Source organism: Dromiciops gliroides, chromosome 4 (assembly GCF_019393635.1).
Source record: "Dromiciops gliroides isolate mDroGli1 chromosome 4, mDroGli1.pri, whole genome shotgun sequence".
NCBI lineage: Eukaryota > Metazoa > Chordata > Mammalia > Microbiotheria > Microbiotheriidae > Dromiciops > Dromiciops gliroides.
The window spans coordinates 277,688,695-277,714,885 of NC_057864.1; the positions used below are offsets into that span (position 1 = coordinate 277,688,695).

At 37.1% G+C, this 26,191-nt stretch overlaps 1 protein-coding gene across 3 annotated transcripts in view; it reads left to right on the forward strand.

Annotated features, from left to right (window-relative positions):
• PRIM2 (DNA primase subunit 2) overlaps window positions 1–26,191 on the forward strand; it is a 389,354-nt gene that overhangs the window by 60,242 nt on the left and 302,921 nt on the right. For all 3 annotated transcript variants that reach the window (XM_044004351.1, XM_044004348.1, XM_044004350.1), the window contains exons 6-7: window positions 9,579–9,674; window positions 19,723–19,860. In XM_044004351.1, the coding sequence (XP_043860286.1) occupies window positions 9,579–9,674; window positions 19,723–19,860 (234 nt within the window). The remainder of the gene's footprint in view (window positions 1–9,578; window positions 9,675–19,722; window positions 19,861–26,191) is intronic.

Here is a 26,191-nt window from a genome sequence, read left to right on the forward strand (position 1 = left end):
AATCTGAGTAGCAGCAGATACTTGAAAAGGATGCCAGGTGCTGTAATAATTCTACTACATCTGCCCCTGCTTACCTGAATGAAATTGACTTCTGGAAGAGCAGGAAGCATTTTTGTCTTGTTGGTGTCTTCAGTGATGAGTTTTTATCAGGTATGAGAGCAGGCAGCCTCATTTGGGGAATCTTGGAAAATGAAATGTGCTCCTCTTTTCCCCAGGCCCTTTGAGAGGAAAAGGGGCAGAATACAGTGTCTGAGAATTTCACATTTTAGAGATCTAAAAATAATTAGAAAATAATAATAGAAAATTGTAAATGTGCTTCAATTCAAAAAACACTAGGGGCCATTTGTTTGCAAAGCACTGTGCTAGGTCCTGCAAAATCCAAAGATAGATCATCGAATTTATAGTGTGAAGGGACCTCAGAGGCTATCTTGTCTCATTGGTACCTGGCCAAGACATTGCTACAACATTCCCAACAAGTGGCCTCTGCTCAGAGACTTTCAGTGAGAGAGAAGGCATTACCTTCCAACCAGCCCATTCTACTTCTAAACAGCTCTAACTGGGAAGTTTCTCTTTATATCACACCTACATCTGCAACTTGGCAACTTCCACACATTACTTCCAGTTTTGCCTTCTAAGGCAAAAGTCAGTGAGTAAGTCTATGGTGGAGAAGGGTAACTCTTATGGAAGCCCTTGAGTTTCAGGGAAACTTCTACTTATCCCACTGCCCAGTCTATTTTTTTTATCTCCATTTTCTTCTTACCCGTCTGTTATTTAATCTGGGATTTGACAGAATACAAATTTACAATTTAATAGGAGCAGTTTGGCATGGGGCCTGGTATGCAGCAGTCACTTAATAAATGTTTAATGACTGGCTGGCTGACAAGAACATGCACACAAGTAACTGGGACAAGGAAGTGTGAGACAAGTCCGAAGGGGGGTTTCTTTTTCTTTTTTTTCTTTTTTTGGCGAGGCAATGAGGGTTAAGTGACTTGTCCAAAGTCACACAGCTAGTAAGTGTCAGAGGTGAACTTAGGTCCTCCCAACTTCAGAGCCAGTGCTCTATCCACTGCGCCACCTAGCTGCTTTATTAGGAGTTTATACTTTTATAGGCAATGGGGAATTAAGAAAAGGGGATGGATTTGAGAACTATAGTAGCAGTAGAATCAATGGGACTGAGCCAGTGAGTTGAATTTTGGGGGAAAAGAAGTCAGGTATGACCCTGAGGTTATGTACAACTCATTACTGTGGGGATGGTTAGAGTTTCAACAGGAATAAAGATGTTAGAAAGGGCTTTATAATACCTTGAGTTTAAAGCGTTGGGAAAATATCCGAGTAGAAATAATTAGCAGGCAGCTGGAAAAAATAGGACTGGAACTCCAGGAAGAGGATTAAAGGTATAGATAAAGATCTTATAGTTCACTGCATTGAAGGTGATGATTGAACCCTGAGTGTGGATGAGGTTACCAAGGGAGAGAAGGTAGAGAAGACCAAGGTTTGTGGGGCAGCTAGGTGGCACAGTGGATGGAGTACTGGCCCTGGATTCAGGAGTACTTGAGTTCAAATCCGGCCTCAGACACTTAACACTTGCTAGCTGTGTGACTCTGGGCAAGTCACTTAACCCCAATTGCCTCACCAAAACCAAAACCAAAACAAACAAACAACAACAAAAAAAGAATTTTATGGGGAACTCCTGTTCAAGGAGGAGGAGAATGTGGAGCCTGCAAAAAAGATGGAGAAGGAACCTTAATAAAGGTAGGAGGGAAACAATGATAGCTTCTATTTACCTAGTACTTCATTTAAATTTTTTTAAAAATAATTTTTCAGTGATGTTTTTTGTTTTTATATCACCATAGTATCCCATCTATTCCTTCCCTTCCTCTAGAGCTGTCCCATATGACAAATAATGGGGGTTTTTAAGAGAGGAAACAACGGCATAACTGATGGATACATTGAGAAAGTCCCGAAGTATGTGTAGTGTGTAATACCTTTAGACCTCCCACCTCCACAGAGGGACGGGTTGGGGGTGTTTTCTCATATATCTTTTCATCCCAGTCCTTCCTGATCTTGATAGTTTTGTTATACTTTTGATTTTTTAATGCATCATTGTTCTTTCCGTTTACATTGTTGTCATTCCTGTGTATATTGGGTTCTAGCCTCTGTTTACTTTATTCTGCCATTGAGGTGCAGTGGCAAGACAAAAAGCAAGAGCACTGGAGATGGCCCAGGATGCGGTGGATGACCTTGGTGTCTTCTATGTCTGACCGTGATCTGAGTGCTCTATATAGCATGTTTCTACTGCCTTTGTGGTTTATTGGAACAAATTGCTCCTATCTGTCCACTCTACCAGGGAAGGTCTTCACATGGTTGGGGAAGACATCTCCCTAATTCACTGATGGGTTTGAAGCCCATTGGTTATCCTCAACCTGGTTTAGCCTGTCTGCCAAGATAGCTTTACTGGGGTGGAGCTGCTGTGCATGTTACAGCTTCTTGGAGCTACAGGTGAGAGTTGGGTGACAGATGGACACCAGAGGAGGATGAGTAGTCCTGAAAAGGGCTTGTCAGACCTTCATACCTGAGGTGCTAGTCCTCCCCGAGCGCCATGTTCCATATATGGAACCATTGGTTACAGCAGATAGAGAAATTTTAAATGCTGTGTATAAGTTCACTTACCTTGCCAGTGTCCTCAAGGGTGTCCTCATAGATTATGAGATTGACTCATGTATTGCTAGAGTTAGCTCAGCATTTGGGAAGTTTTGTAAGAAAGTGTGGGAGAGGGCAGCTAGGTGGCTCAGTGGATAGACCACCGGCCCTGGAGTCAGGAGTACCTGAGTTCAAATCCGGCCTCAGACACTAAACACTTACTAGCTGTGTGACCCTGGGCAAGTCACTTAACCCCAATTGCCTCACTAAAAAAAACAACAACAAAAGAAAAGAAAGTGTGGGAGTGAAGAGGTAGAAGGCTACATACAAAGCTGAAGGTCTGCAGAGCTGTTGTGGTGACTTCACTGTTGTATGCCTGTGAAACATGGACAGTCTACTAGCTCCATCCCAGAAAATTGAACTGCTTCCATTTGAATTGTCTTAGGAAGATTCTGAAGATCACCTGGGAAGATAAGGTATTGGACACTGAGGTCTTTTCTTGAGCTGAACTGCCAGTCATTAAAACTCTGCTGCAGAGAGCACAACGCCAAACATATGTTTACCTAAATGACTATTTTATGGAGAACTTGCACAAGACAAGCACTCACATGGAGGTCAGAAGAAGTGGTATAAAGATAGTCTTAAGATCTCTCTGAAGAACTTTAGTATCGATTGTGAGACATGGGAGACACTGGCACAGGACTACCCAGTACGGTGTGTTCACATCAAAGAAGGTTCTGTGTTCTTTGAGCAAAGAAACATTGCAGTAGCTCAAAGGAAATATGAGATGTGCATATCTAGAGACATCTCTATACCAGATGTTCAAGTGAACTATTTGTGCCTTGCTTATGATAAAGCCTTCGGAGCTCATATTAGACTCACAAGCCACACTATTCCTTAACCCTAGCATTGTGATGTCATTGGTCGTCTTCAAATATGAAGGACAAACAACAAGTTCACTCTGCATCGGTTTATATAGATCTTTCCTGGCTTCTCTCTGTTCATCATATACATAATTTTTTATAGAGCAGTAGTATTCCATTATACTTACATACCACATTTTATTTAGCCATTCCCCAGTCAATGGACATCTACTTTGTTTCTAATTCTTAGTTGTCACAAAAAATACTGGTATAAATATTTTGGAGAATGTTGGAATCCTTTTCTTATTGGTGGCTTCCTTGGGGTATAAGTCCAGTAATAGAGTCCCTGGTTCAAAAGGCATGGGTATTTTAGTCACTTTATTTGCATGATTCCAAATTGCTTTCCAAAATGGTTCTAAAATGCTTTCTAAAATTTCCAAATTGCTTTCCATTTTTACAGCTCCACCAACAAAGCATTAGTATGTTCATCTTCCCATAACTCCTTCAACATTGTTGCCATTTTGGAGTAATTTTTACCAATTTGCAGGGTGTGAAGTGAAATCTTCAGAGTTGTTTTGATTTGCATTTCTCTTATTGTTAGTGATTTGGAGCCTTTTAAAAAATGTGGTTGTGAATACTTTTGAAGACTGCTTTTCCATATCCGTTGACCATTTATCTATTGGGAATTACATAGCACTTTAAGGTTTGCAAAGTGATTTTCATGTTACTTCATCTGATCTCACAACAACCCTGTAAGATAGTTGCTCTTATGATCCCTATCATACAGATGAGGAACCTGAGGTTGAGAGAGGCTAAGTGACTTGTGTAGGCACACAAAATGCCCAGGATAGGATCTGAACTCAGCTCTTATCTATTGTGCCACCTGGTTATGACCTAGAAGCCAAGGGAGAAGAAGATCAAGAAAGGGGGCATTGGCCACACTGCTGTTGGATAAAAGTGATTATTGAAACTACGAAAATGGATGAGTTCAACAATAGAAATTGCAGCTAGAGAAAAGAAGATGATCCAATATAGACCCTTAGGGATACCCATATTTTAGATCTAGTAGAAGAATTAGGGGCCTGCAAAGCAGATAGAGAAGGTAGGAGTAGAAAGCATGAAAGTACAGTGTCAGAGAAACTAAGGGAGGGTGTTGAAAAGGACATAGTCAATGTAAAATTTTGCATGGAGGTCAAGGAGGATGCAGAGAAAAGAAAATTCATTGGATTAGTTTAATGGATATTATTAGTGACCTTAGGGAGGAGTGTTTTTCATATAGTAGAGTCAATGGAAGTGAGATTGCAAGGGGTTAGGTATTGAGTAGATGGTGAGGTTGAGACAATGTGTATTGTCTACACTTTCAGGAAGTTTGGGAAGAAGGGAGAGGGAAAGATAACTAAAGGCATGGAAGAATAAGGTGGCCTTTTTAGTGCCATTATTATTATTATTTAAAATTTTATTGATGATTTTTGTTTTTACACCAGTCATTTTTTGATATCTCACTCAGCCAGCCTCCTTCCCCTCCACCTAGTGAGCCTTCCCTTGTAGCAAAGAAAGGTAAAACCAATTAAAGGTAGTGAACATGTCTGACTATATTTGCAACATAATGCACCCATTAGTTTATTTAGTTTCCAAGGAAAGCAGGGAAGTCGGTCAGTCCTCAAGCATTTATTAAACAACTGCTGTATGCCCAGCATTGTACAGAATTCTAGAGATAGAAAGGAAGGCTAAAATCAGTCCATGCTCTCAAAGAGAGCAGTCTAATGTGGGAGACAACATGAAAACAACTACACACAAACAAGATATATCCAGGTTAAACTGAGGATAATTTAGAGAAGAGGGACTAAGATTAAGGGGGATTGGAAAGATTTCCTGTAGAAGGTGGCACTTTAAAGCTGGGACTAAAGGAAGGCAAGGAAAGCATTTCCTCATCTTTCTTTCAGTTTAGCTTTGTTTTAGTGGGTTTTAAAAAAAATTTACATAATTGTAGTCATTGTGTATATCATTTTCCTAGTTCTATATGCTTCATTCTGCATCAATTCATACAAATTCAAGGGAAGGGTTTTCATAGAATAGGTAGTGACCTGAGTACCTTTGTATACTGGGAATGTAGGTGAAGGAGCCAAAAGAGAGAGAGAGGATTATAGCTTGAGGGAGTGGATTGGGTCAGTTTTGAGAAATGGATAAACTTTTTACTCACTGAAAATCCCAGCACATTTACTGTTAGGTTCTAAGAGTAAAAATTGGTGTGGATTTTAGAAATGATATACATGACTTTGATTATACCCAATTACTTTGGGCATTTGAGCATAGAATCACCCTGCGCTCAGACTTTCATCCACCTATTTTCTCCTCTAGGCAAGACTTTGACCAAATAGATGGTTTTATATTGTCCTATTTCTCAAGATACAATTTTGAGAAAATTTCACTGTATTCCTTGTTATCCTATTCCAGTTTTATGTAAGATTTATGAGAGCTGTCTTATTGCATTCTGACATTTTGTAAAAGATGCAGACAAAAAAAAGTATTTGGGAAAATAGGGTCTCTTACAACTTAAGGTATTTGAGAGTGTACCAATTTACCTTAGGCTTCACCTCACTAAAGTTTATCTGGTAAAGCTTTTATTTCTTAGAAACAGCTATGATTTTGTTAGTGTAAATGTAAGAAGAAGTTTAATAGGTCTGAACCTGTGTGATACAGGAAAATCTGGGTTCAAATTCAGCCTCTAACTTAGCCTTGCTCTGTTATGCTGGGTATGTTACTTTACCTGTCAGTGCCCTTAGACTTTATCTCTGTACGTTGTAGGATAGTTGCTGAAATCATTGGCCCCCCCCCTTTTCTTCCCAGGTAAGAATTGACTCCCCTTTTGTAAACAAACAAGTCATGAGATAATAACACAGTTTTACCAGACGAATAAATGTGGAATATTGTAGCTATGTTCCTTCTGCTTTCCTTCTTGTCCTTCCTTAAAATACACAGCTAGTTCCAACCCAATCATGAGAATTCCTCACATCTGACCATGTCATTGTTCTGAACAAAAAACCACTTTCCCATTGACTTTAGGATAAAGGCATTTATTATGCATCTATTCTATTCCTGCCATGTTTCCAAGTGCTAAGATCACCCCCCAAAATATGAAACAATTCTTTTCCTCTAAAAACTAACATTCCTTTTTTTTTCCCCTAGGGGTGGGGGGCAACATGTACATGTATAAAAAATAGAACATATATACACAATAGATATCGAGTAATTTTTTTAAGGGAACAAAAGGCACTAGTTGGTGGAGAGAGGCTTTTCATAGAAGGTGGCACTTGAGCTGTGCTTTTCTATGAAGCAAGGTGGGAGTGTATTCTAGGCATGAGGGACAGCCTGTGAAAAGTCACTGATGGGAGGTAAAATAATAATCGTAGCTAGCATTTATATGCTTTGAATTTTGCAAAGTGCTTTATGAATATCTCATTTTATCCTCATAACAACTCTGGGAAGTAGGTGCTATTTTTTTTATCCTCATTTTACAGATGAAGAAACTGAGGTAGACAACAATTAAGTAACTTGCCCAGGGTCACAGAGCTAGTAAGTATTTGAAGTTGGATTTGAAGTAAGATCTTGCTGACTCCATGTCTATTGCCCTATTGTGTATGAGTAACACCAAGTGGGCCCCATTTGGGGATCATGACCACATGAATGAAAGGAATGTGTAATAAGCCTTGAAACTAAGTATAGTTATAGCAAACTTCATCCTTTGCTCTAAAATTCTTTGTATTAATGATCTACTTTCATATAATCTGATGAAAGAAAAAAATGAACACAACACATCTGACATGTGATTTATAACTTGGGTGAAAGGCGATAGAAAATGTTAAATGTTCAGAGGTATTCATGTCATATAAGACTTATCAACATGGAAATCAGAGGTCACTTGAAACAGTTTGCACGTTCACCTTAGGAAGCCACCTCCCCTTTTCCAGTTTTTTTTGGGGGGGGGCAGTTGGGGTTAAGTGACTTGCCCAGGGTCACACAGCTAGTAAGTGTCAAGTGTCTGAGGCTGGATTTGAACTCAGGTCCTCCTGAATACAGGGCCGGTGTTCTATCCTCTGCACCACCTAGCTGCCCCTCCCCCTTTCCATTTATCTGATCTTTTCTTCTCTTAGCTTGACCTGGAATTGCTATTTTCATACCTGCATTAGAATGTTCATGTTTTGACTTTTCCTATGGAGCCCATGTCTATTGTTCTGTCACTCTTTTTTCTCACATTTTGTACATGTCATGCACTGCGTTATCTCTAGGTAGATGGTGTTAACCTGCCTATTGGAATCTTTGTAATTGGGCAGATTCAGGGCAGAAGTATGTAGATAGAAAAGCTGCACTATTGTAGCAGTGGAATTTTTTTGTCTTTAGAGGAAAGTCGAGAGAGAGGGAGGGGGGGGGGGGAGAGAGAGAGAGAGAGAGAGAGAGAATATGAATATGAATTGCAAGCAGAATTATATTTTTAAAGCTGGAAGGGACAAGGAGAAGTCTTCAGGGAGCATGATAGCTGTCCTCAAAGCTTTGAAGGGCTGTCACATGGAAGAGAGATTAGGTTTCTTTTGTTTGGCCTCAGAGGATAAGAGTAACAGTGGGTCAGTATTGCAGAGAGGCAAATTTAGGCTTGTTGAAAGGTGAAAAATCTTAACTTAAAGTGGAATGGGTGACCATAGGAAGTTGTCAATTGCCTTCTCATTGAGGGGAAGAATTCAATCAAAGGGCAGCCGACTGCTTTTGAGAGAGGTTGTTGAGGGCATTCTTGGTCAGGATTGGCTTGAATGATGTCTGAGGGACCTCATAGCTTGGAAGTTCTATGGCCTTGGAGATCTCTTGGTTTATCCCCTACATCATTGGGTTTAGATAACAGGTAAAGAGAATTGAAGTGACTTCTTTAAGGTGCTTTAACCAGAGTTAATGGCTGATTTAGAACCTGAACTCAGTCTCCAGAGTCTCAATTTGAAAATAAGCAAGCTGGTGCAGATTTATAGTTCTGAGAAAAAAGAACTATATATTTTAAGTGTGCAGAGTTTAAAAAATAGGAATAAGAAATTTAGCATTATTTACAGTGTTTTCTATTAGAAATGAAAGATTCTCTCTTTGTCTCTGGCTCTCCTCCATTTTCCTATCTCCCTCCCTCTCCCTGTTTTCTATCTCTGTCTCTCCTTTCCTTCCCTGTTTCTCTGTTGCTGTCATCTTTTTCTCCCTCCCACCTTCTTTCTGTTTCTCTGTCTTTGTCCCTCCCTCCCTCTCTTTCCCTCCTCTGTTTCTCTATTCTGTCCGTTTCTCTTCCTCCCCTCTCTCTGTTTCTCTGCCTCTTATCTCTGTCTCTCTCTTCCCTCTCTGTCTCTCATTCTCTCCCTCCTCCCTTTCTCTTCTATTCCCTCTACCTTCTTTTTCATTTGTCCTAACAGTGTCCCTATGGAAAGCATTTTGTACTATTTACATCTTCCTAATGGGTAAACTGATGCCCAGAAAAAGTCTTGGGGTATCTGTCTGATGACATTAATGATGGTATATGTAACTAGAACTCATATTAGATATGGAACATCTTTTGAAAAATGACTTCATTAATATATAATGGAGAAGATTTGGGGAATTTTTCAATTCTACAGAAGGGTAGAATCCTGTCATCTAAAAATAATAGCTTGTGTGTGTGTGTGTCTGTGAGTGTGTGGCAATTGGGGTTAAGTGACTTGCCCAGGGTCACACAGCTAGTAAGTGTGTAAAGTGTCTGAAGCCAGATTTGAATTCAGGTCCTCCTGAATCCAGGGCTGGTGCTCTATCCACTGCGCCACCTAGCTGCCCCAATAATAGCTTTTTTTTTTTTTTTTTGGTGGGGCAATGAGGGTTAAGTGACTTGCCCAGGGTCACATAGCTAGGAAGTGCCAAGTGTCTGAGACCAGATTTCAACTCAGGTACTCCTGAATCCAGGGCCGGTGTTATATCTGCTGTGCCACCTAGCTGCCCTCCCCCCCCAAATAATAGCTTTTAAAAATTAACATTGAGGTCTTTTACATTTTAAAACATTGTACTATGTATGTTTTCTTTCAGATTAGTAAAGAAGAAAAGGAGCTCCACTTTCAGGATATTCTTGACTCATCAGTACCTTTAAGTGGAAACAAGTATGAATTAGATGCTGTTTATAAGGTATGTGACAAAATTGATTGTTTCCTAGGATTTTTGTAACTGTTACAATGACTTTTACAGATACAGCTTAGAATAGTGGTGGGGAAGTTGATGATTTTCCCTTTGGTGTTTTTGGATGGTTCACCTTTAATTGGTACAATATTTCTAATTTGATTGTGGTTCTAATATTTGCTACTATACCTCATTTTGTTTTTTAGCTTATTTGTTTCATAGTAATACCTCAGTAATTGGAGGGGAGATTATTTGTAGGGGACATTATGAATTTTAGAATCCTGGAAAATACATACATTTTTATTACTTATGCATATATAGAGGTAGCTAGGTGATGCAGTGGATAGAACACTGGCCTTGAAGTTGGGAGGACCTGAGTTTAAATATGACCTCAGCTGTGTGATCCTGGGCAAGTCACTTAATCCCAATTGCCTTAAACATCCAGGGCCATCTCCCATTGTCCTGATATGTATCTTGCCACAGGACTTATATGACTCTAGAGGAGAGAGTGAGGCTGGTGACTTTGCACAGCCCTGCCTCACTAAAATCCAATTTGCTGCAAGTCATGACATCACACCGAGGCCATAGTCCTCTTCGAGAATGAAGGACAAACAGCAACATGCATATACAACAACCAGAATCCGGTTGACCAAATGTTGTTGGGGAGAATTAACCAAGAGGACTTAAGGAGTACAAAGGAGTAATGTATAAAAATATGTCAATTGTTGGAAGTTTTTTTTTCCAAGCATACCTTCCTAGTCTTTTTTTTAATATAATATTACTTTATTTAGCTAATTCATTTTTCACAGCAACAATAAAGATATCTTTAAAAAAAAGTTGAATAAAAATGTAGGCGGACTAAGGCAGCTAGGTAGTGAATAAAGTGCTGGAGCTCAAATCAGGAATACCTGAGTTCAAATCTGGCCTCAGACTTTTACTAGAAGTGTGGCCCTGAAAAGTCACATAACCTTTGTCTGCTTTTCTTTTCTCATGTGTAAAATGGTGATAATAATAGTGCTTACCTCCCTAGATTGTTGTGAAGATCAAATGAGATAGTATTTATAAAGCACTTTGAAAATCATAAAGCACTGTATAAATATTTTCTATGGTTTCTTCTCTGTTGTCCCTTGGGCAGTCTTAGAAACACATTCTCAGATTTAAACCTTATTAACCCATTCTGGCTGCAGTTCCCAAAATAGCTATCACCCCTAGCAGTCTGACCAGCTCAGGTTAGTTCTCCAATTCTTTCCTGCTATCCACAGAGACATAGTCAAGTCAAGTCAACAAGCATTTATTAAGTGCCTCCCATTGCCAGGTATTATGTCTCATAGACTAGTGAAACTCTTACTCCAGATTCCCACTTTTCTTTTCTTTTCCTTTCTTTTTTCTTTTTTGCTAAAAGGACCTTTACTAAGATACAGAAGTTAAGGACGTGTGATACAAAATTGGATCCCAAAACAGTTGGGTCATTTCCAGTGTCTTTCTCTGTCCCCCACAGGGAAATTTATCCCAGATCCAAATAAAAATATGCCATGTAAAATAAGGGTCTTGCCAAGTCAGAGGAGCAATAATCACTCCATGCACTTCCAGATTACTTTTATTCCCCAGAGCTAAATGTTGCATCAGCTCAGAGGTTGCTCAGCAATAATCAAAACAAGGTATATATGAATTAGAAACTCATCTAGGTGGTCCAGTGGATAGAGCCTTAGGCCTGGAATCAGGAAGACTCATCTTCCTGGATTCAAATCTGACTTCAGACACTTACTAGCTCTGTGACCTTGGGCAAGTCACCTAACCCTGTTGGCCTTAGTTTCCTCATCTCTAAAATGAGCTGGAGAAGGAAATGCCAAACCATTGCAGTATCTTTGCCACAAACACCCTATATGGGGCCACAAAGAGTCAGACATGCCTGAAATGACCAAACAATATGAATCAGGAATAGTCTTTTAACTTTTTTTCTCTCCCCCATTTTATGCCCCCCCCCCAATATCACCATTCAGCCATGTTTTCCTGTTTGCACTTAGTTAAATTTTTACTATGCTTGCTGCCCTTGGGATACTTCTTACCTGACATTTATATAAAACAGTGAATTCTTTGTGTTGTTTGTAGCAGGGCCTGGCCAAAACCCACTAAATAGACCTTCATATACTTGAAGATACTTATCACACATGCTCATATCATCCCATTAATTTTTTTTGGTGGTTGTGGCAGGGGATCCTCTCTCTTAAATATCCCTAGTTATGTCATTCAACCCTGGGATGATCTTTTTAAACAATTTATATTTTTTCCCCAATGATATGTAAAAATAAATTTAAACATTCATAAACATTTTTTTTGAGTTCTGAATTCTCTTCCTCCCTTTCTACTCTCTCCCCTCATTAAGAAGGCAAGCAATTGATATAGGTTATACATGTTCAGTTATGCATGCAAAACATTTCATGTTAGTCATGTTGTGAAAGAAGATGGACAAAAAAAACCCCACAAGAAAAATAAAGAGAGTATGCTTCCATCTCAAATTAGACTCCATCAGTTCTTTCTCTGGAGATGGATAACATTTTTATCATAAATCCTTCAGAATTGTCTTAGATCATTGTATTGCTGAGAATAGCTAAGTCATTCACAGTTGATCATATTGCTGTTACTGTATACAGTGCTCTTCTGGTTGTGTTCATTTCACTTTGTTTCAGTTCATCTAAATCTTTTCAGGTTTTTCCAAGAACATACTGCTTGTCATTTTTTATAGTATGGTAGTATTCCATTACAATTATATACAACAACTTATTTAGCCATTTCCCAATTGATGGACATCCCCTTAATTTCCACTTCTTTGCCACCACTAAAGGAGTTGCTATAAATAATTTGTACATATAGATCCTTTTCATTTTTGTTTTTTATCTCTTTGGGAAACAGACCCTCATAGTGGTATTGTTGAGTCAAAGAATATGTATGATTTTTATAGCTCTTTGGACTCTTAGTTCCAAATTGCTCTCCAGAATGACTGAATCATTTTCCATCTCCATCAGTAATACATTAATGTCTTCATTTTCCCACATCCCCTCCAACATTTGTCATTTTCCTTTTTTGTTATATTAGCCAATCTAATAGGTGTGGGGTGGTATCTCAGAGTTGCTTTAAGTTGCATTACTCTAATCAATAGTGATTTAGAAAACTTTTTCATATGATTATACATAGCTTTCATCATGTAGATGATTCTTAGTTATAATCCTAGCTTTTCAGAATATCATATCCTAAGCCTTCTACCCCTTTAATGTAAATGAATAAATAAATAAAATGGATTTATTTGTTTAGAATCTTCCCCAAATTACACGTAAAAGAAATTTTCACATTGATTTTTTTAAAGCTTTGTGTTCCAAATTCTCTTCCTCCCTCCCTCCCCACCCCTTCTTAATGTAGAAACTGCTAAATCTTTTATTATCCTGACTGTGGCTCCATGATATTTGAATTGTTTCTTTCTGGCTGCTTGCAGTATTTTCTCCTTGACCTTGGAGCTTTGGGATTTGGCTATAGTATTACTTGGAGTTTTCATTTTGGCATCTCAGGAGGTAATCAGTGGATTCTTTCAAAATTTTTTTTAACCCTCTGGTTCTAGAATATCAGAGTGGTTTTCCTTGATTATTTCTTGAAAGGTGATCTCTAGCCTCTTTTTGATCATGGTTTTCAGGTCTAATAATTCTTAAATTATCTCTCCTGGATCTGTTTTCCAGGTTAGTCATTTTCCCAATGAGATATTTCAAACTTTCTTCCATTTTTTTATTCTTTTGATTTTGTTTGATTGTTGCTTGATTTCTTTAAAATCATTAGCTTCCACTTGCTCAATTCTAATTTTTAAGGAATTATTTATTTCAATGAGCTTTTGTACTTCCTTTTCCATTTGCCCAGTTCTGTTTTTTAAGTTCTTTTCTTCAGTGATTAAAATTTTTTTTTTCCCATTTGGCCAATCCTGCTTTTGAAGACATTCTTCTCTTCACTGGATTTTTGTGCCTCTTTTACTATTTGACCAATTCTTCTTTTTTAAAGAGTTCTTCTCTGGGCGATAAAGCTGTGCATACCCTTTGACCCAGCAATCCCACTTTTGGGTCTTTTCCCCAAAGAAATCATGGAAGGGGAAAACGGACCCACATGTACAAAAATATTTATAGCTGCTCTTTACGTGGTGGCAAGGAATTGGAAGTTGAGGGGGTGCCCATCAATTGGGGAATGGCTGGACAAGTTGTGGTATATGAATACAATGGAATGCTATTGTGCTGTAAGAAATGATGAGCAGGAGGAGTTCAGAGAAACCTGGAGGATCTTGCATGAGCTGATGATGAGTGAGATGAGCAGAACCAGAAGAACATTGTACACAGTATCATCAACACTGAGTGTTGATCTACTGTGATGGACTATATTCTTCTCACCAACGCAATGGTACAGAAGAGTTCCAGGGAACTCATGATGGAAGAGGATCTCCAAATCCAAGAAAAAAAAAAAAGAACTGTGGAGTATAGATGCTGAATGAACCATACTATTTCTTCTGTTTTTGGTGCTGTTGTTTTTTTCTATTTTGAGGTTTTTCATCAGTGCTCTGATTTTTTCTCTTATAACATGACTAATGCAAAAATAGGATTAATGTTATTATGTGTGTATATATGTATATATATATATGTGTGTGTGTGTGTATATATATATATATATATATATATATATATATATATATATATATATATATATATATATATATATATATAAAACCTATATCAGATTACCTGCTGTCTAGGGGAGGGGGAAGGGAGGGGAGGGAGGGAGAAAAATCTGAAATTGTAAAGCTTGTATAAACAAAAGATGAGAACTATCTTTACATGTAACGGAAAAAAAAGACTTTATTAATTTAAAAAAAATGTTACTGATTCACAAAAAAAAAAGAGTTCTTCTCTTCAGTGAAATTTTTATATAACTTTTCCCATTTGTCTAATTCTGTTTTTTAAGTTGTTATTTTCTTCAGTATTTTTTGTGCCTTCTTTACCAAGCTGTTGACTTTTTTCATGTTTTTCTTACATCACCCATTTCTCCCTTTACCTCTCTTACTTGATTTTAAAAAATGAATTTATTTATTTAGAATTTTCCCCAAGTTACATGTAAAAAGAAAATTTCAAATCAATTAAAAAAAACAACTTTGTGTTCCAAATTCTCTTCCTCCCTCCCCACTCCTCCTTAAGAACTCAAGCAATTCGACATATTACACATGTGCAGTCATGCAAAACATTTCCACATTAGAACTAACAATTATGCTTCAATCTGTATTCAAATACCATCAGTTCTTTCTCTGTAGATGGATTACATTTTTCATAAGTCCTTCTGATAGCATCCCGCTCATCATTTCTTATAGCATAATAGTATTCCATTGTAATCTCATCCCACAATTTGTTCAGCCATTCCCCAGTTGATGGGCATCACCCCAATTTCAAATTCAACTTTTTGTCATTTTCCTCTGCTGTCCTATTAGCTAATCTAATAGGTGTGAGAATTGTTTTGACCTGAATCTCTCCAATCAATAGTATTTTTTCATATGGCTATAGGTGGCTTTGATTATTTCATCTGAAAACTTCATGTCTTTTGATCATCCATCAATCCCTTTTTAACAAATTTGACTCAGTTCTCTATGTGTTTGAGAACTGAGGCCTATCAGACAAACTTGCTTCAAATCTTTCTTTTTTCTCACAGTTACTATCCTATTCCCTGCCCCTTGATATTTACTCTATTTTTTTTTTTTGGCAGGGCAGTGGGGGTTAAGTGGCTTGCCCAGGGTCACACAGCTAGTAAGTGTCAAGTGTCTGAGGCCGGATTTGAACTTACGTCCTCCTGAATCCAGGGCCGGTGCTTTATCCACTGTGCCACCTAGTTGCCCCCTGATATTTACTCTATTTTCCATCTCTTTCACCCACCCTATCCCTCCTCAAAAGTATTTTGCTTCTTACTGCCCCCTTCCCCAGTATTCCTTCTCCCCTACTTTCCCTCAGGGGAAGATATATTACTATACCCACTTGAGTGTTCTTACTTGATTTTAAAAATCATTTTTGAGCTCTTCCATGACTTGAGACCAATTCATATTTTCCTTTGAGGCTTTGGATGTCGCAGTTTTGACTTTGTTGTTTTCTTCTGAGTTTGTGTTTTGATCTTCCCTGTCACCATAGTAACTTTCTATAGTCAGGATCTTTTTCTGTTGTTTGCTCATTTTTCTAGCCTATTTCTGTACTTTTAACACTATGCTAATATGTGACTCTCTTTCTGGAGTGGAGGGGTCACTGTCTCAAGCTTCAGGTTTTTTTGTGTAGCTGTATCAGAAAGAATTCTGGGGAAGTTTTTAGTTCTTCCAAGGTGGTATGATCTAGGGAAAGGTGTATTTACCACTTTGCTAGCCTGTGCTCTAGTCTGTGAGGGACCACAAGCACTTTCTTCCACTCTGGAACTATGACCACATTCCCAGGTCCTCTACTGTTACAAGCTCTGGTGCACCAGTGCTCCTCCTTGCCCTGAGACTGAGACTCAGGACTATAATCTTTATTTGAGTAAGGGCTATGCAACAGAGTCCTACCTCTGGTGCTAACAAAGGGACCACTGAAATCTCTTTCTGAGCAGTTAATTGTTCCAGTCCTTTATTGTCTATAGGCTGAGAGGTCTGTAAAATGGCAGATGCCACTGTTGCCACTGATTCACTTGCCCCTGAGGCCTACTTGCTAGTTTGCTGGATTTGCTGGACTGCTCTCCATTCTCATCCTGGTGTAACAGACCTTTTCTACCAACCTACTAAGTTGGTGGGCTGGGAAATTGTTTCACCCTGTCCTTTTGTGGGTTCTGCTCCAAAATTTGTTTTAAGCCTTTATTTAAAAGTTTTTTTTTTTCAAAGTGATTGGGGAGAGCTCAGGCGAGTCTTTGCCTTTTCTTTGCCATCTTGGCTCTGTGCCATCCTCCACCCCCACCCCCACGTCCCCAGCCTTTTCTTGAAACACAGATAATATATTTTTCCATGGCACTAATTCTGATCAGGCTGACCCAGGCTTATATTCAGACATAGTCAATCAATCCCATGCCACAGATTGGACTGGGGAAGATTTTACAAATGACTTCACTGAGGTTCACAGAGTCACCCATCCAGCTTTTAAATATCTAAATTGGGATTTGAATTGATATCTTTATCTAGTATTTTTTCCATTCTATACTGCTAGAGGAAAAACAAGTATTTTCTTTATATAACTATAAAGTGTTCTTAAATAGTTTTTCAGTTCTGCCTGATTCTCTGTGACCCCATTTGTGTTTTTCTTGGCAGAGATGCTGTAGTGTTTTTCCATTTCCTTCTCTAACTCATTTTACAGATGAAGAACTGAAGCAAACATGGTTAAGTGACTTGTCCAGGATCACACAGGTAGTTATTGTTAGAGGCCAGATTTGAGTTCAGGAAGATGAGTCTTCCTGATTCCAAGACTAGTGCTCTATCTACTGTGCCACCTAGCTGCCCCACTATCAGGCATAAACCTAGTCAAATTATGTTAGACAGTGAATTGTCTGGTTCTGTGGTACCATTCCATTTTTGAAAGATCTAGCTAACAGTTTATCCTTTGTTCTGGACCAAAAAAATTCTTCCCTGCAGCCTTCAGAAGGCTCAAGTAACAACTGAACTCAGCTTAGACAAAACAAACCTTTATACCCTTTATAGGTTTTTTTTGGATTAAAAAAAGAGCCAGTTATTCAAACCCTTCTATTCTATATACTCCTTTTAAAGAGTATCTTTATTAAGGATAAAGACATGCAAAATCATTTATATGGTTTTGCCCTGTATTTCTTGGGAAATTTTTTTTAAAGGGTACTCCAGAAAAAAAGAAGTAAGAAATGAAGTATAGCACCAATGTGCCATTGCTTCTAAATAAGACAAACTTTTTTGGGGGATGGGAGGAGAAGAGGAGAAGGAAGTCAGATTTCCAGAGCAGAAATCAAAGTACTTTGCTGATATTATCCTTATTTGAAAGATCTAAAACCTCTAAGTTAAAAAGTAGTTTTCGGATCTGTCAAGTGAAGTTTGTCAGAGTTTGTCATTTATAAATGTTTTAACTCTTATCTTTATCTTGGAAAGTCTGATCTTTGTATTATTTTGGGGAATAGTGGAGAGAAAAGGAGGAGCCCTCTTTGCATTTCATCTTCTGAAGGAGAAAAATTCCTTCTGACTCTGGAAAATCTTACATCTTGTTTTATTCACCTGAATCCTTTTGTTATACTTTCTCTGATAATAATTCCAAAAGGGTTTAAAGTCAGATGATAATAATAATAATAATAATAATAAGTCACATAGTATCTTCCTTCCCAAAGTTCTGTTTTTGAAACCATCTCAAAAAAAGCCCCAAATGGGCTTACAAAAAGTCAGACATGATCAAACAAGAACAAAGCTTTTATGGGCAGCTAGGTAGTGCTGGGCCTGGAGTCAGGAAGACCTGAGTTCAAATGTGGCCTCAGACAAGACACTTGCTATCTGTGTAACCCTGAGCAAATACTTAATTTTGTTTCTCTCAGTTTACTCATCTGTAAAATGAGCTGAGAAGGAAATGGTAAACCACTCCAGTATTATTGCCAAGAAATCCCTATCTGGTGTCACAAAGAATTGGACAATACTGAAATGAATGAGCACCAACAATTACAGAGCAATAAACAGATGTTAAGAATTGATTTAATAGCAAAAGTGAACACTAAAATGGTTTCATTATTGACATTTTCTAGTGTTGGGATAAATTATTTAAAGTTTTACAGTGAACAGAGAAACAGAAAGATTTGGAAGCTACTTATGTACTACTATCTTGATAGTTTTTAGTAGTACGTATTTTGTATACACATTCCACTTGATGCTGTATGAAATGCAGAGTAGGGGGCAGTGCTTAGTAGGAAATCTAAAGAGTTGGTAGAGATTTCAGTTTTTACCTTGGTGTGGTAATGTAGCAGAAAAAGCTTAGATGTAGGGTCAATCCTGGCCCTGCAACTTAGTTATGTGATATTCACCAAGTTGCTTCAGCTCTCTCTGTGCTTACCTTCATCATCTATGAAATGGGAATTTGTAATACTTTTGGGAAGAGGATATGGAAAGATCAGGTGAGCTAATATCTATGAAAGTGATAAAAAGTAAAGTTCTATAAATATAAACATTATGATAATAATTGGAATTATAATTATTTTTGTTATTGAGAAGCCTAGTTGCCAGTGTGGCTTAGGTATAGAGTCAGTCTTTTAAGTAGGAAGTAAGTCATAGCTCCAATACAGAGAGGCTGTATAACTATGGTCAATTAAGGCACTTAACTTCTAAGTGTCCCAGGTAACTCTCTATGACTGTGTTTTGGAAACGAGTTGACATTTTGAATCTCTAGAGGGAGAATCCCCAGCATTAATGAGATCATCAGTCATTGATAAAATCACAGGTTGGGGACTTTCTCCCTGTCTCTTCCAATAAATAATTATCATGATTATTATGGAGCAGAAGTAAGGCCTTTACTTTAGTATCATCTTCCCATTTGCAAATATGGAGCAGCTCAATGGTACAGTGGATAGAGTGGTGCACCTGGAATGAGAAGGACCTGTGTTAAAAAATCTGGCCTCAGGCACTTACTAGTGATCTTGGGCAAGTCACTAAACTTTTGTGTGTCTTAGTTTCCTCATCTATAAGATAAGGATAATAATAGCAACTACCTTCCAAAGTTGTGAGGATTGAATGAGATAATAAGTGTAAAGATCTTAGCACAATGCCTGGAACAGAGTAAGCACTATATAAATCTTAGCCATTTTATTTAATGTTGTCAGGTGATTTCATATGACTTATTTGTATTCTTCTTCTCCCCCCCCCCCATTTCCCTATTTTATGCAGTATGAATTTTCTTTTTCTTTTTCTTTTTCTTCTGGGTTTGTTGTGATGGATGTTATTTCTTAAAGGAAGCACTGTCTAAATGTGAGCTTTATTTAGATTTAGCACATATGAAAACAGAGCTTGTTACACAATAACCTACTTTCCCTGGCTTTCTACTTCCAGGTTCCTTTTTCTGATGCTCTGGATTTGTTCCGAGGAAGGAAAGTCTATTTGGAGCGTGGCTTTGCATTTGTGCCACATCAGGATATCGTGTCAATCATCTTGAATGACTTTAGAGCCAAACTGTCCAAGGCTTTGGCAGTAAGTACATTGCTTGTTTTTTTCAGAGCTAACCTTGTCTCATCCCTTTTCTGTGATTCCAGTCCTTTTTTATTCTTGAATTTAACACAGATCATGCTGCAATTTGGTCATTTAGGAAAACTTAGCTGATGCTTACTAGCCTACGTTGATGGTGCTTTAAAAGAATGAACAAATAAATTTAATAACCTCATAGCAGTTGTGAGGATAAATGCAAAGAGCTCAGGAGCACATTTCATCCTTTGTAAGACAATTAGAGGCTTTTCATAATTTTTCTGAAGAAATAAAATGCAACTCATTGAATTTGTAGCCTTGTGGGTTCCTGTTGCTTCATTTTTTTCTTTTAAGCTATAGGCAGAGACAGAAAAGAAAATATCAAGATAGAACTTTTTTGTGCCATTTGAAATTTTGCTAATTTCAAAATCCAAACTGATTTTATTGTCCTTTATAGAAGGGGTTTAGATTAATTTGCAGATATTCTCCCCTCACAGAATTAAGAGTTATGTGCATGTCTTTTTTACTTTGGGTAGTACAGCATTTTTTAAAAAACATATTACAGATTTAAATTAAACCTGATAGTAAGCTGGGCAGACTATATGGGTGAGGAAGAAAGACAAAATGCCCTGTGTAAGGTGACAAATGAATCCACTAGGGGCTTGCAGTTCTGTCATAGGCACCTGTATAAGCTGTGCTAGGTATGTCTAGGCACACCCTAATATTAAAAAAAAAAGTTATTTTGTGTCTCATTTTAAAAGTTAAGCGTAGTTACATTTTAGTTTCTGTTGTTTGATGAATAAAAATAATGTCCTCCATTACTGAGTATTAAATAAATGTTCTTAAACTAAGGAAAATTCCCTAGATGCATAACTCAATGAAACAGTTAAGGTATGGCTGTGAGTTTTGTTTGTTCTAGTGGAGAGAGAGAGAGAGAGAGAGAGAGAGAGAGAGAGAGAGAGAGAGAGAGAGATTGAGATTGATTTTGAGGACATATCATCTCAGCTGGGTCCAGCTGGAACATGACTGTATTGTCATTCTGTTCCACACATAAAGAAACAAAACCAGAAACTTATGTGAGGTTCTGGTGACCTGGTTCTCCTGTCTGATCTTGAGTATTTCAGTTGTTAAAGCTTTCATCCCAAGTGGTGATCTCTGTGCTCCTCTGTTTTAACTACTTGACTCTGCAGAGATGTTAAAGTGAATGTAGAAGTGCCCATTGAGTACCAGAGGTACAGAGCAAATCTTAGACATGGTCCTTGATCTCAAGTAGCTTTCATTCTATAACTTGAAAAGCATATAACAAGTACAGAGGGCTAATGAGTGATGGTACTAGTAAGAGTTACTCTTGTGACTCAGTTTTGCTTTGAATCTCAACTGCTTAGCACAGTGCTTGGAACATAGTAGGTGCTTAATAGATGCTTACTTCCCTCCCTCCCTTTCTTTCTTCCTTTCTTTCCTTCCTCCTTCCTTCTCCTCCTTTCTCCCTCTCTCCCTTCCTTCCTACCTCCCTTCCTCCCTTCCTCTCTCCCTCCCTTTGTATTTCTTTGTAGTTCCTCTTCTTAACCTGAAGAAGGTCAGTATGCATTGTGATGTATCTTTTTTTTATTGGCATACAGTTGGGCAAAATAGTTACTAATTATTGCTTCAATTTCCACTTCATTGGTGGTGAGTTCATCCCTTTCATTTTTGATACTGGTAATTTGGTTTTCTTTTTCCTTTTTTTAAATCAAATTAACCAAAGGTTTATCTATTTTATTGTTTTTTTTTTCATAAAACCAGCTCAGTGTTATTGATTAATTCTATAGTTTTCTTGCTTTCAGTTTTATTAATTTCTCCTTTGATTTTCAGGATTTCTAATTTAGTATTTAATTGGGCATTTTAAATTTGTTCTTTTTCTAGCTTTTTAAATTGCATGCCCAATTCATTGATCTCTTCTTTCTGTTTTTTATTCATGTAAGCATTTAGAGATATAAAATTTCCCCTAAGCAGTGTGGCTGCATCCCATAGATTTTGGTATGTTGTCTCATTATTGTCATTCTCTTGGATGAAGTTATTGATTGTTTCTATGATTTGTTGTTTAACCCACTTATTCTTTAGGATGAGATTATTTAGTTTCCAGTAAATTTTCAGTCTACCTTTCCATGGCTCTTTATTACATGTAATTTTTATTGCATCATGATCTGAGAAGGATTCATTTACTATTTCTGCCTTTCTATATTTGACTATGAGGTCTTTGTGTCCTAATACATGGTCAATTTTTGAATATATGCCATGTACTGCTGAGAAAAAGGTATATTTCTATCCCCATTCAATTTTCTCCAGACATCTCTAATATCTAACTTTTCTAACATTCTATTCACCTTTTTAACTTCTTTCTTATTTATTTTGTGACTAGATTTATCTAATTCTGAGAGGGGAAGATTCAGATCCCCCATTAGTATAGTTTTGCTGTCTGTTTCCTCTTGTAACTCATTTAACTTCTCTAAGAATTTGGATGCTATACCACTTGGTGCATACATGTTTAGTATTAATATCACTTCATTATCTATTGTACCTTTTAGCAAGATGTAGTTTCTTTCCTTATCTCTTTTCATTAGATCTATTTTTGCCTTTGCTTTGTCTAAGATAAGGATTGCTACCCCTGCTTTTTTTGACTTTAGTTGAAGCATAATATAGTCTTCTCCCACCTTTTACCTTTACTCTGTGTGTATCTCTCTGCTTCAAAAGTGTTTCTTGTAAACAACATATTGTCTGATTCTGGTTTTTAATTCACTCTGCTATTTGCTTCCATTTTATGGCAGAGTTCATCCCATTCACATTCACAGTTATTATTACTGTCTATTTCCCTCCATCCTATTTACCCCCTTTATACTTTTTTCCCCCTCTTTCACCCTATTCTTCCTCACCAGTGTTTTGATTCTGACCCCTGCCTCCCCCAATCTGTCCTCCCTTTTATCAGCCCCCTCCCTTTTCTCCCCTGCTTCTGTCCTCCCTTCTATCAGTGCCCCCATTTCCCCTTACCCTTTTACTTCCCTAAAGAATAAGCTAAATTTCTTTATCCAAATGAGCATATATGTTAATCCCTCCCTGAACCAAATCTGATGAGAGTAAGATTGAAACAATGCTCATCCCTCCCTTCTTTCCCTTTATTGTAATAGGTTTTTTGCACCTCTTCATAAGATGTAATTAACCCCATTCCAACTCCCCTTTCCTCTTCTCCCCATGTAATTTTTTTCACCCCTTAATTTTCTTCATATCACGTTGTGATGTATCTTAAAGTTTTTGCACTGAATATTTTACCCTGATCTTTGGTAGGGCACCCCCTAGGATCTTGTTTCTCTAGTCTGGAGCTGAAGTCAGAGAGACTTCCTTCTATTTAATAGTAAAAATGAATATATGTTGATGTTATCGCAAATAACACAAGGAAATTTGGAGGTAACTAACTGCTTCCAACAAATATGATGAGTAAGATTTTGAAAGGTTCAAGTTAAAACTATTGCTGAAGGTACAATTCTTTAAGTGGGGACTATTTAAAAATATATACAGTTGTGTGATGACCTTGTCTTTTTATTCTGTAGGTTAATTGTGTGTAGTATTTCCATTTCTACTGTTATTACAGAGAACACTAGAGTGGTCCAATTTTTAAAAATCAAATTCTGATTTAGAAGAGGCATGTACTATTTTCTTTTTTCTTTTTTTTTTATCCCAAACCAAAAATTCTCAAAAAAACACAGACATTAAAAAGCATTTATTTCTTTACTGTTTAGTGTTATTTACAGATTTCTGATTGAGTTGAACCATAGTTTGTAGTACCCAGAATATTAACTGCAGATTCTTTTCTTCATTTTCATTAAAATTCTAAGTTCCTTTCTTAGCACTTATTGAGTACATTTAAACAGGCTTTATGTTGCAGTTTTCATTCAACCCAGATCCTGGCAAATTTAATCAGAATTGGCTGTGAAAAATGATTCTCTCATTGTTCTGAGCATTTTTTTAATTTAATTACTTTTTATTTTACAACTTCTCATCTAGTCTAAATCACAAATAAATTAAGAATGAACTAATTCCTTTTCTTAGAAAACTAATGGTGTACAGATTTACTTGGAAATAGTTTGTATCTGGTTCTCTCTTAAAAAACTGAAGATTTTTTTGCATATTCATATTATTTTATTTATTCTTAAATTATCTTATAGTAGTAAATTATCTTATGTTTTATTTTTTTCCATGTGAAATGAAATGCATGTATAGAAAAATGTCAGTACGTTTGATTTTCAATTGGAAGTGGTTTTAGTCCTTGAGAAAAATGTGTCTAGATTTTCAAGTTGATAGTATTGGATCACTGGAAATTTCACAGAGACCTCAAAATTCACCTTGGGGTTAAATTTCTGACTACTTTTTTCTTCCTGCGAAATTATATCTTTTTCCCTCAGTACATCACTAAAGAGCAATTTAAAGGTTTTTCAGAGATTACCTACCAGATCTTGATTTCTATGAACAGAAAGTTCTAGTGTCTTGGTATTTATAAGATAGTCAATAATGTAGGATATAGGGAGGGCAAAAAAAAAGCTGAAGATCCAGATTCAAAATTTTTTTAGATAATGTCATGAATATAGATGGCCTTGGTATACTTGAGGATTTTAGACTATTTAGGCTATATCCCTAACTTCATTAGAACAGTTGCTGTTTTTTTTCCACCATGAGTGTTTTTACCACATGTTCTTTGGAGCTATTATTAGAGGGTAGAATACTGGGCCAGGTAGAATATTAGGGTGACCGCAGTGTGGCATTTCTTCTATTCACATATTGAGTAAATTAATTTGGTAAAGCACTAGAAGATGTTAGACTTAATGAGACAATTTTGAACCATTTGGAACGACTCTTGATTAATCAACTCATGTTTATTGTTTGTAGAGGAAATTCCCATGGCATGGTTGCTGCATTATAATGCTGCACACTGTAGGATTACATAATTATGTTAAAGAAAGTACTCTTTGTAAATGAAGTACATGATGTTGGAGTAAAGGATTGAGTTATATTTGTATCTGGTACTTTTTTGTGACAAGAGGTGGGAAGAGGCAGGAGTTGGAAGGAAAGAAAAGCCTTTCCTTTATTGATGTATATTTGCATAGGACATGATGCTTGTGGTAGATAGTTTGATAGTTTATTTATTATAATACTTATTATATTTATTTATTTATTTGTTTGTTTATTTATTTTTTTTGCGGGGCAATGGGGGTTAAGTGACTTGCCCAGGGTCACACAGCTAGCAAGTGTCAAGTGTCGGAGGCTGGATCCGAACTCAGGTACTCCTGAATTCAGGGCCGGTGCTTTATCCACTGCGCCACCTAGCTGCCCCCTATTATATTTATTTTTATATCTGATAGCAAGTGTGGGGGATGAAATCTTCACAAAAACCATCCAGCTCTCATATTTTATTGTATTGGTACATGTTATGTTGTGGTCATTTTTTTTAGTTAGTAAAATTCAATGACTGTAAAATTTGTAAAAATTGTATAATTTATAAAATCTGTGAAGTATGTAGGATGACCAGATACAAAGTATAAGAAAAGGTTAGCATGGCCATCTACATGCAGTTTTATGCACACTTATCTGATAAAGTCTTTAGAAAGACAGTATGATCCTGTAAAAATGAAATACTTGAACAATCATGAGTTGGCTTTGTAAAAACTATAATTAGGAGGAAAATGGAAGGAAATGAAAGAAAGTACTTGCTTGCAGGCAAGGCAGTCTACCTATTTAAGTACTTGGATGACCTATAATTTCATATTTATTTTTGTATATTTTGTGACTAATTATTTGTGTAGATGTTTCATCTTTTGATAGAATAAAAGTTTCTGCAGGGTAGGAATGACTTTTTTTTTTTTTTGTATCTCCAGCATCTTTCTTGGCACATATTTGACAAATAATTGCTTATTTGATGACCTTAATATGGGTGTTGATTGAAACCAATCCATGTTTTTTCATACTGAGAGATTCTTGCTCAGGTTCTTTCCGTCAGTTTCTCTGGAGAGGATCTATTACTCAGCCCATATGAAGGCTTCCTCCAGGTCTTTTATTATTCTGTGGATACCAGTGCAACACTTGGTCTACTATCCATTTTTATTCATTCTTTTTTTTTTCAGTCTTAATAGTATTTTTTTTCCAGTTGCATGTAAAGATAGTTTTCAACATTTGTTTTATAAGATTTTGAGTTCCCAATTTTCTCTCTTATCCCCTTCCCAAGATGTCAAGCAATCTCATATAGGTTATATATGTACAATCACGTTAAATGTATTTCCACATTAGTCATGCTGTGAAAGAAGAATCCGTACAAAAG